The sequence below is a fragment of the Cheilinus undulatus genome, linkage group 16, assembly GCF_018320785.1.
Source record: "Cheilinus undulatus linkage group 16, ASM1832078v1, whole genome shotgun sequence".
Classification (NCBI taxonomy): domain Eukaryota; kingdom Metazoa; phylum Chordata; class Actinopteri; order Labriformes; family Labridae; genus Cheilinus; species Cheilinus undulatus.
The window spans coordinates 3,893,197-3,904,828 of record NC_054880.1 but is presented as its reverse complement, the minus strand read 5'-3'; the positions used below and the strand labels follow the sequence as shown (position 1 = coordinate 3,904,828).

The 11,632-nt window shown below is 40.3% G+C and overlaps 1 protein-coding gene and 1 pseudogene across 1 annotated transcript; both read right to left on the bottom strand.

Moving 5' to 3' along the window:
* Nucleotides 1-2,116: 2,116 nt before the first annotated feature.
* Nucleotides 2,117-5,229, bottom strand: LOC121523751 (oocyte zinc finger protein XlCOF20-like). The gene is made up of 2 exons (XM_041808770.1): nucleotides 5,113-5,229; nucleotides 2,117-3,967 (listed from the first exon to the last, which is right to left on the bottom strand). Exons 1-2 carry the CDS (start codon nucleotides 5,135-5,137, stop codon nucleotides 2,745-2,747), a joined length of 1,248 nt encoding a protein of 415 aa, XP_041664704.1. The 5' UTR covers nucleotides 5,138-5,229; the 3' UTR covers nucleotides 2,117-2,744.
* A 1,243-nt stretch (nucleotides 5,230-6,472) lies between these two features.
* On the bottom strand, nucleotides 6,473-9,849 carry LOC121523752 (annotated as a pseudogene).
* Between the last annotated feature and the right edge of the window lie 1,783 nt (nucleotides 9,850-11,632).

Here is an 11,632-nt window from a genome sequence, read left to right as displayed (position 1 = left end):
TCTGATGAAGGGTGAGGGTGATCTGAAACTGAGGAAAAATAATTAAACAGAAGAATTATGGAATCGATTTTTGAAAATAGTTCAGACTTACTTCATGGGTTTGAACAGAAAATAGGTCTGATTTGATTGAAGGTTTTTATGGAACCCGAGTGTAACACATCAACCAGTTTAAGAGGAATTAGACCAAGATCGCCTCCTTTGACGTAGAGAGATGGAGTCCTGAAGGTGGAAGATTAGATGACAGAGGAAAACCTTTGATACGGACTTGGAAGCTGAGCGTTACCAAAGTGGAACCCTCCTGATGACGGTCTAACCTGGCAAGAAATGTCCTCTCCACTGATTTGGGCCAACTCGTCCGGTTCCAAATACAACCCCAAATGTCTGTAATTGGCCCAAATAAACCAAAAAAATAATGTCACTGGCCAGCTGACACCACATTAGTGGGTTACTGGAGGAATTAAAAAGGAAGGTAAATTCAGTTGTGAAGTCTGGGCATACAGGATTCAGAAAAGGTTATAAAAAGGTATTAAAAAGACTTTGGGCTGCTGGGATGAAGGCAAAATAATACAAAAACAACTAGAAAAATACACTGGAGCTAGATAAACTTGATGAAGATTTACAAAGACCAAAAGCTTGGACAAGGTAAAAAACCTTAAGAGAAACAAAAAGAAAAAGCTAACAGCAAAAAATGAAATGTCAACTTGCAGAAAAAAGTAAACTAAACAAGAAGAGAGACAGAGTGATGTGTAGATTTCAGCACTGTGGAAAAAAACCCTCCTAGACACAGTTATAACCTACATGAGAGACAGCCAATCAGATATCAGCAGTTTCAGGGAGGATTTGTTGCTGGGAACTTGCTTTCTCTCAGAAGCACTGATGCATAGACAGTCAGCCCTGACTGCAGCGTGCAGATCTGGGCAGAGCTCAACGCCGCTTAAATGTCAGCATTTCATTCACTGAGTTGAGTTTTGGGGGTGGAGCTCAACGCCATTCCATTGGCTGAGTTGGAGCTCAACGTCGTGGTATTTAGAAAGATATTTACGGATTTGCGATATTTAGAAAAGTATTTACTGATTTGGAGTTTATGTAGATAAGTGGGAGAGAAATTTAGGCCTTTTTTAGCTGATTAGGAGGGTTTTTGTTTTTTTGGAAGAGTAGGGGAAAGACAGGGAGAGAGACAGAAACGAGGTTTCAGCTGTTTGTGGATGAGGGCAGGGAGGAAGAAGACAGCTGGATAAGGTCCGGAGTAGATGATTGTAAACAAGACGCTTTTTACGAAAGTCAGTCGTAATAGTAACAGTCAGCCTTCTTACTTTTAAGATCCACGCAGCTCTAAACTCTCCTTATGAATATTAGAGGATGCTATGTTAAAGCACGTCAGAACTTATGTTAGATAGCGAGAACAGGGCTAGACCACAGAATGAACTAGAAAAGCACCCAGAGAGCGCAGACCTCCGCCATTAGCCCTATCTCCCAAGAGTGAAGGATCCTTTAAAAAATTCCTGGATCCGTCCCCATGTGCCCCCCACCACGGCATTCGCCGATCATGCCCTCCCCAGTGGGGTGGAAACACAGAGAGGCAAAGCATTGGCTTCGCTACGGGTGGACTGTCATGTCGGAAGCATTGCCTGCCGGTGCCAACAGATGCACTGACAGTCTCCCCCATGGTCTCACTGGATGACTGGAAGTCATGGCAGAGGGTGAATATTCCTCGATTCCTCCCAGCATCGTGAGTATTCTCATTGCAGTTCGCTGTCTTTCTCTCTGTTACACTGCAACTCGTCTCCTCGACCGGGCGTGCGTCTTTCAAACTCTATAAACTCCAAAACTTTGAATGGAAACACACCAAAAACTGCTGCTGGGATTGAAGTTACTCATGTCAACCATCTCCTGGTGTAAAGTGGTAAGCGCAGACCTCCACCATCAGCCCTATCTCCCAATACTACAGAATCCTTAAAAAAAATTCCTGGATCCAGACAGTGACCCGGATTACTCACAAAATCTAATCAGTTCTTCCTTATGCCATTTCTGACATTTCCTGAAAATTTCATCAAAATCCGTCCACAACTTTTTGAGCTATGTTGCTGACAAACAACCAAACAAACACACCCGATCACATAACCTCCTTGGCGGAGGTAATAAACTCTTTAACCAACCAGTATAACTCATCATGTATCATGTTAACATGTTTTTAAAAAGAGCTGATGCTCTAATAAGCTCTTCAGCAACAAGTGACACACAGCTACCTGTGTCTGTGTAACCTGTAGAGAGGATCTCATGCAGCGTCTTTGAATCAAATCAACTACGGGGAGAGGGGTGGATGTTTTTGAGGTTTAGATATAAAGCACAAGCAGAAGACTTGCTTTGACTTGAAAAATATTAGACATGACAGGACCATACTTAAAAATAGGGGGATAAGTGTCAGAAATTACAAGTCAGGAGTTGAGCGGGAGACAGGTTAAAAATGAGGTTGCAAAATGAAGTGAAGTTGTATGTAACGGCACTGAACGCGATTGGTTTATGGAACGTTGAGATGGGTGGAGTCAAACACCAAATGTTGAGCGCCGCCCAATCTGCAGGCTGCAGTCAGGGGCTTCTCTGCATAGAGGCACCCCTGTCCCCATAAAAACCGGGAAGTTTTCCCCTTTCATAGAAACCAAAGGGAGTCAATAGGAACTGAAACCTGGTTCTACATAAACAAGATAATTCTGCTGATGCTGCTTCACGGTTTTTTACGTCAAATTTCATTTTTTGGTAATTCTCTCACCACACTGAGAGCGGATGAAGGGTTTTTCTCTAGTATGAATTTGCATATGTCTGGTCAAAGCTGCTTGATGTGCAAATGTTTTGCCACACTCAGTGCAGACAAATGGTTTCTCTCCTGTGTGGATTCTCATGTGACTCTTTAAATTTCCGTTAATGGTAAATCCCTGACCACAATCAGAGCAGATAAATGGTTTCTCACTTGTGTGAATTCTCATGTGAACAGTTAAACTTCCTTTTTGGGTAAATCTCTGACCACACTCGGAGCAGAAAAATGGTTTATCTCTTCGGTGAATTCTCATGTGAACAGTTAAAGTTCCTTTTTGGGAAAATCTCTGATCACACAAAGAGCAAACAAATGGTTTCTCTCCTGTGTGAACTCTCATGTGAACAGCTAAATGTCCTTTTTGGATAAATCCTTGACCACACACAGAGCAGACAAATGGTTTATCTCGTGTGTGACTTCTCATGTGAACAGTTAAACTTCCTTTTTTGGTAAATATCTGACCACACAGAGAACAGACAAAAGCTTTTTCTGTGTGAACTCTCATATGAGAGGTCAAATTTATTTTTCTAGTAAATCTCTTACCACACACAGAGCAGACAAAAGGTTTTTCGCCCGTGTGAATTTTCATGTGTGAGGTCAAAGATCCTTTTCTTGTAAATTTCTGACCACAGTCAGAGCAGCAGAAGGTTTTTTTTTTTGTATGAACAATCACATGTCTAGTCAAACCTGTTGCACCCTTAAATCTTTTTCCATACTGTGAGCAGATATACAATTTCTTTGGGATCTTTGTTCTTGTTTGTGTGCTTTCCCCGACTGACTTTAAACCTGACTGGTCTTCTGTCATCTCCCTCCAATCAGCACTGTCATCAGTCTCTGGATCAGAAGAGTCTTCAGTCTTGTCCTCAGAATGTTGTTGTAAATCTCTCTCTGGATCTGAGTTCCTGGCTGACTCTTTGATTTGTTTTTGATAATGCTGTGAAGACTGAGGTTCCTCTTCATCATCTTCTTTCTTCACAAGGACAGGAACAAAAGTGAACTTGATATCATCCTCCTCTTGCTCTTGAAGCGGATCTCCCTCTTGATTGCTCCACAGTTCCTCAGGTTCATCTTTAATTTTCAGATGCTCGCTCCTCTCCTGCTGCTCAGGGCATGCCGCTTTTTTATTCACTGACAGTTGATGGACCTCATCAGGAAAAACTAAAATACAGAAACACAGTAAGAAAAACTGACTGTATTTTCACACGTCTTGAAGTAAGAAATTATATTTTACTTTGACAAGGCCCCTCCCCGCCCCTTACATCTCATTATATCAATCGATATTTTTTCTCGTCTAGAGACATGTCTTTATCTCAACAGCTCACAAAAAAGTTGGTTTTGACTGTGCTGTTTTGAACACTGATTCTGTCATTGTTGTTTGCTTTACTCTGTGACCAATGAAGAAACTTCCAGACAGTTTTGGGCCAAATCTTAAATGATCAAAACTACCAGAGATGGAAGAGGAGACGCTGATAGAAATAGAAATATGGAACAAGAATTAAAGAGTAGGACTGCAATGAATCACTAATGTTGTTTACAAAATTTGTGTCCCAAAAGGTAGAAACTCAAGTCTTAAACTTGTGCTGCAGAGTTCTGATGAAAGTCTGGAAGCAAAGCAGAGACTTGTCTGCTGCAACACCAAAACAAACTTTGGAGCTAACCCCACTGTTTTGACTCAGCGACACAACAAAAGTCCTGTTGTTGTTTTTCCTCAAGTGCTTTCATTGTGAACGCCCACATCAGAAAGTGTAGAGCTTACAGTAGCAGCTTGTTTTAGTCCTCAATTTCTTGTTTCAAAACTTCACATCGGCTGCAATAATCTCTAGTTAGAGCCTGTTGGATTGAATGAATGGATTTGTACTTCTTTAACAAGGTTTTGCGATGACATTACTGTCCACATATGAACTTTGTATTCAGCGTTACATGACTATTTTAATTCTGTTTGCTGTAGTAGCCCTGTGCTCCTGGTAGCCGTTTATAGTTGCTGCTGTTATTTCTATAGTTCACTGCTACCATAAATCTTCAGGTAACGACCAGTTAGCAGCAGAGGTTGTGGCCCACACTAATAAGATCTGACTGGCGTCATAATTAGAGTTCACTCATCATAAAAAAAAATCCTCTCACACATTTAATCATCGAACAACAGTCAGCAACGATTTCTGCAGACCTGGGAACAAAGAAATATTGTTATCTGGAGCTAGCCAAAGCTAACAATGTGCTGCATGTAGCTGTAAAAGTCAGCTAAAGGCTCAGCTCTCAGAAACATTTACTGGAAACAAGTTTAGAGAAGAAGAAAGAAAACAAACCTGAAAGAGCCTGAAACCCGGACATTTGACAAACATCCAAGAGTCGAAGAAGGAGGAGAAAAGTCCACTCTGAACGCTCATACAGAAAACTGCATCAACCAAACAAGCCAACGATCGGCGTTAAAAGAATCCATGACCCGGAAACAAAAACAACTCCTTCAGGCACACACTTCCGACCTTCAGAATAAAGCTTCAAATAGCTGGCGCTGAACACGGAACACATGGCAGGATTCAGATCAGCCTACCTTGACAAAGAAACATCAGATAGTTCGCATCTTGAGCTCATAATGCTTGCACTAAAACTGAATATTTTACATTGTTAGCATTTTATATTCTGATGTTGACATGCCTCATACTGAATTTAGAAAAATGTTTTTATTAGTTGTAGGTTGAACAGATCCACCTCTCCCTCTTGATTTGAGAGTGGTTGATACAATTCCTGTAAGAAATACTGGGAATTTATGTTTGACTGTTCATTCTAAGACGACAACACTTATTTCTTTGAATTACTGCATAATTCAGCACTACTGACATTAAAAGTACCTAACACTCATCTTTGTCCAGTATCAGCTTTTTCTAAATGCTATTCATCTTTTGGGGCAGATTTTTTTAAGTAATATTATTTCATTGACAACACAAGGACTTCACTAGCTCTTTAAATTTGTAGAAAAATGTCTATCTGACACTGTATGCTCTGGAATTTTTGACGTCTCTGACTCTAAGCAGAAGTTAGTCTGGTGATGTGAAGGCTGAGAGGAAAAGTGAGAATTTGTGTCATGAAGATTATTTATTCTTGCAGGTCCATTTTTGACCCAAACGATTTATAAAAACACTGTTTCTGACAGAATAACTGGATAAAACATTCTGAAATCATCAGCATCAAAGATGAAACAGATCATATAGAAACGTTTTCTCTCTCTCTCTGGGGTTTTGTGCATTTTCAAAGAGAGAATTCCAGCTGAGTGTTTTATCACAGTCAGGATGCTCTATCAGCAATATGACATTTCTTATTACTATGAAAATGTCACCACTTTTCAGAAGGAAAACAATAATGATGTTCTCTGGACCATGTTGTATCAGATTGTAGTGATATTAAATTTAACTGCAGTCATTAATAAGGGCACCACCCAACAATGTGAGAATGAAATATGGAATAACAACATTTAACCATCAATCTAAATCAGTCTCATACCTTTAGTTGTGAATTCTTGTTTCAGTGACAACCTACCCAAAATAATGCTCTCTGGACAAATGACTTACAATTTGAAGATTTATTATGAACAGCACCATTACAAAGTGTCAATCACTTTATAATATGAATTATAATGTAGGAAAAAAGGAAATGGCTAAAGGAGATGATAGTAAACTGATTTGATGAAGGGTGAGGATGATCTGAAACTCAGGAAAAACAATTAAATGAAAGAATTATGGAATCAATTTTTGAAAATAGTTCAGACTTACTTCACGGGTTTGAACAGAAAATAGGTCTGATTTGATTGAAGGTTTTTATGGAACCCGAGTGTAACACATCAACCAGTTTAAGAGGAATTAGACCAAGATCGCCGCCTTTGACGTAGAGAGATGGAGTCCTGGAGGTGCAACGTTAGATGACAGAGGAAAAGCTTTGATCCGGTCGTGGAAGCTGAGCATTGCCAAAGTGGAACCCTCCTGATGACGGTCTAACATGGTAACCAATGTCCTCTCCACTGATTTGGGCCAACTCGTCCAGTTCCAAGTACAACCTCAAATGTCTGTAATTGGCCCAAATAACCATCAAAAATAATGTCACTGGCCAGCTGACACCACATCAGTGGGTTATTGGAGCAATTAAAAAGGCAGGTAAATTCAGCTGTGGAGTCTGGGCATACAGGATTCAGAAAAGGTTATAAAAAGGTATTAAAAAGACTTTGGGCTGCTGTGATGAAGGCAAAATAATACAAAAACAACTAGAGAAATATGCCGGAGCTAGATAAACTCGATGAAGATTCACAAGACCAAAATCTTGGACACTGTAAAAAACTTGGAAGAAACAAAAAGAAAAAGCGAAAGGACAAAAATGAAATGCCAACCTATAGCAAAAGTAACGTAAACAAGAAGAGAGACAGAGTGATGTGTAGGTTTCAGCACTGTTCAGAAACAACTCCTGGATAGAGGTATAACCTGTCTAAGACAACCAATCAGATATCAGCAGTATAAGGGAGGATTTGTCGCTGGGGACCTGCTTTATTCTCAGAAGCACTGATGCATAGAGGCATCCCTGATACTTGAGCTGTCCCCATAAAAACCAGGAAAGTTTTCCCCCTCCATAGAAACCAAAGGGAGTCAACAGGAACTGACACCTGGAACTACACTACAAGGTAAGTTCTACAAGTTGTAAGTTCAGTCAAGTTTCATTTCTCGGTAATTCTCTCACCACACTGAGAGCGGCTGAAGGGTTTTTCTCTAGTATGAATTAGCATATGTCTGGTCAAAACTGCATGATGGGCAAAGTTTTTGCCACACTCAGAGCAAACAAATGGTTTCTCCCCTGTGATTTCTCATGTGAACAGTTAAATTTGCTTGTCGGGTAAATCCCTGACCACATTCAGAGCAGACAAATGGTTTCTCTCCTGTGTGAGTTCTCATGTGAACAGTTAAATTTCCTTTTACGGAAAATCTTTGATCACACTGAGAGCAGATAAATGGTTTCTCCCCTGCGTGAACTCTCATGTGAGCAGTTAAAGTTCTTTTTTCAGTAAATCTCTCTCCACACACAGAACAGTCAAATCGTTTCTCTCCTGTGTGAATTCTAATGTGCACAGCTAAATTTCCTTTTACAGAAAATCTTTGATCACACTGAGAGCAGACAAATGGTTTCTCCCCTGTGTGAATTCTCATGTGCACAGTTAAAGTTCCTTTCTGGGTAAATCCTTGACCACACACAGAGCAGACAAATGGTTTCTCCCCTGTGTGAATTCTCATGTGCACAGTTAAAGTTCCTTTTTGGGTAAATCTCTGACCACACTCAGTACAACTGAAGGGTTTTTCTTTATTATGAACAACCATGTGTCTAGTCAAACCCTGTTCACCCTTAAATCTTTTTCCACACTCTGAGCAGATATACAATTTCTTTGTAATCTTTACTCTCAATTTTCTGCTTTTCTCCACTGACTTTAAACCTGACTGGTGTTCTGTCATCTCCCTCCAATCAGCACTGTCATCAGTCTCTGGATCAGAAGAGTCTTCAGTCTTGACCTCAGAATGTTGTTGTAAATCTCTCTCTGGATCAAAGTACCTGGCTGACTCTTTGATTTGTTTTTGATAATGCTGTGAAGACTGAGGTTCCTCTTCATCATCTTCACTCTTCACAGGGACAGGAACAAAAGGGAACTTGATATCATCCTCCTCTTGCTCTTGAAGCTGATCTTTTTCTTGATTGCTCAGCAGCTCCTCAGGTTCATCTTTAATTTTCAGATGCTTGTGCTTCACCTGCTGCTCAGGGCATGCCGCTTCTTGATTCACTGACAGCTGATGGACCTCATCAGGAAAAACTAAAATACAGAAACACACAGTAAGAAAAACTGACTGTATTTTCACACAAAACGTCTTGAAGTAAAAAATGATATTTTATTTTGGCAAGACCCCTCACCACCCCTTACATCTCATTATATCAATCGATATTGTTTCTCATCTAGAGACAAGTCTTTATCTCAACAGTTCACTGTGCTGTTTTGACCACTTATCTGTCATTTTCATTTGCTTTGCTCTGTGACCAGTGAAGAAACTTCCAGACAGTTTTGGGCCAAATCTCAAAATTGAATCATTAATGTTGTTTACAAAATTTGTGTCCCAAAAGGTATAAACTCATGACCATTAACGGTCCTGGCTGTTGATAAAAGTCTTAAACTTGTGCTGCAGAGTTCTGATGAAAGTCTGGAAGCAAAGCAGAGACTTGTCTGCTGCAACACCAAAACAAACTTTGGAGCTAACCCCACTGTTTTGACTCAGCACACAACAACACACAACAAAAGTCCTGTTGTTGTTTTTCCTCAAGTGCTTTCATTGTGAACGCCCACATCAGAAAGTGTAGAGCTTACAGTAGCAGCTTGTTTTAGTCCTCAATTTCTTGTTTTAAAACTTCACATCGGCAGCAATAATCTCTAGTTAGAGCCTGTTTGATTGAATCAATGGATTTGTACTTCTTTAACGAGGTTTTGCATTGACATTACTGTCTACGAATTAACTTTGTATTTAGCGTTACATGACTATTTTAATTCTGTTTGCTGCAGTTGCCCTGTGTTCCTCGTAGCTGTATAGTTGCTGCTGTTATTTCTATAGTTCACTGCTACCATAAATCTTCAGGTAAAGACCAGTTAGCAGCAGAGGTTGTGGCCCACACTAATAAGATCTGACTGGCGTCATAATTAGAGTTCACTCATCATAAAAAAAATCCTCTCACACATTTAATCATCGAACAACAGTCAGCAACAATTTCTGCAGACCTGGGAACAAAGAAATATTGTTATCTGGAGCTAGCCAAAGCTAACAATGTGCTGCATATAGCTGTGAGAGTTAGCTAAAGGCTCAGCTCTCAGAAACATTTACTGGAAACAAGTTTAGAGAAGAAGAAAGAAAACAAACCTGAAAGAGCCTGAAAGCCGGACATTTGACAAACATCCAAGAGTCGAAGAAGGAGGAGAAAAGTCCACTCAGGACGCTCATACAGAACACCAGATCATCCAAACACGCCAACAATGCTCGGCGGGAAAAGAGTCCATGACCCGGAAACAAAAACTCGCTCAGGCACACACTTCCGACCTTCAGAATAAAGCGTTGAATAGCTCAGGCTGAAAACCGTGTCCACACGGCAGGATTCAGGTCAGCCTATATTTACAACACAAACATCAGATAGTTCATATCTTGAGCTCATAATGCTGGCACTAAAACTAAAGATTTTACATTGTCAACATTTTTATTCGGATGTTGACATGCCTCATACTGAGTTTAGAAAAATGTTTCTAATTACTTGTAGGTTGAACAGATCCACCTCTCCCTCTTGATTTCAGAGTGGTTGTTACGATTCCTGTAAGAAATACTGGGAATTTATGTTTGACTGTTCATTCTAAGATGACAACAATTATTTCTTTGAATTACTGCATAATTCAGCACTACTGACATTAAAAGTACCTAACACTCATCTTTGTCCAATATTAGCTTGTTCTAAATGTCATTCATCTTTTGGCACAGATTTAAAGTTAAATTGTTTCATTAACAACACAAGGACTTCACTAGCTCTTCAAATTGGTGGAAAATGTCTATCTGACACTGTATGCTCTGGAATCATTGACGTCTCTGACTCATAGCAGAAGTTAGTCTGGTGATGTGAAGGCTGAGAGAAAAAAAGTGAGAATTTGTGTCTTGAAGATTATTTATTCTTACAATACAGGTCCATTTTTGACCCAAACGATTTATAAAAGCACTGTTTCTGACAAAAAAAAACTGTATAAAACATTCTGAAATGAACAGCATCAAAACTGAAACAGATCATATGAAAATGTTCTCTCTCTCTCTCTGGGGTTTTGTGCATCTTCAAAGAGAGAATTCCAGCTGAGTGTTTTATCACAGTCAGACCGCTCTATCAGCAATATGACATTTCTCATTACTAAGAAATAGTCAGCACTTTTCACAGGGTAAACAATAATGATGTTCTCTGGACCATGTTGTATCCAAGGCAACCTCTGGTCCTGAAAAATGAAGCCAATGCGGAAGTGCAAAAAATTGCTATACCACGAGTGTCCACTTGAGGCTGGCTGCAGGAACACCAGAAGTCCCATCTGCACACATGTTAAACAGCCGGTTTTGACACTAGAAATAAACTGGTTTACAGCCTGGTTCAAAACACCAAACGTGTCTCATTAGCTAGTGTCTTATGGTTCTCCCACTGTACGGGGGGTGAATTTTTTGGATTATATTTAGGATGAAAGCTGATTGGCGGGTCTCATTTGATTGACAGATAGCTAGGCAGGCAGGAGGCTCTGTTTCTGTCAATCGGAATGCAAGCTAGCAGGCTGACAGGAAGTCGCGCTTAGTGGGCAGGCCGTTACGTTGATCCAAAGTTCGGTTGAGACCGCGATTTCAATATGGAAGCCTCCACGGATTGGCTTCAAGAGCCGTTTGAGTCCGCCTATTGTAAGCAGATGACTGACATCACACGGGGTTTGTCCAATTCTTTCTACAGTCAATGTTTGGTCTTCAAATCTCAGTCCTCAGTCTTATGGCTTGGGTCTTAAAACCGCATAGGAGCTTTGGCACGGTCTTTAAGATGGCGAATCAGAAACTACTTCTGGTTCAAACGAATCTTTAGGACCGAGGATCGATCTTTAAGAGACTTGGCATCTGGCTTCAGTTGCCACACTTCGGATGACGAAGGAACCGGAAGTGCTAGAATGCTAACTTACTTTCGCGTTTTAGGACTCATTCCCACACAACTCAGACGTTTTCCAACATCCTTCATGGATGCACTATCTCCCACGCCTAGCGC

What these genes read in the sequence shown, in the direction of transcription:
- LOC121523751 (XM_041808770.1), bottom strand. Translation starts at nt 5,137, where the DNA reads ATGTCCGGGTTTCAGGCTCTTTCAG. An exon ending in CGGGTTTCAGGCTCTTTCAG is followed by an intron (nt 3,968 to 5,112) that starts GTTTGTTTTCTT and finishes TCTGTATTTTAG; the next exon opens with TTTTTCCTGATGAGGTCCAT.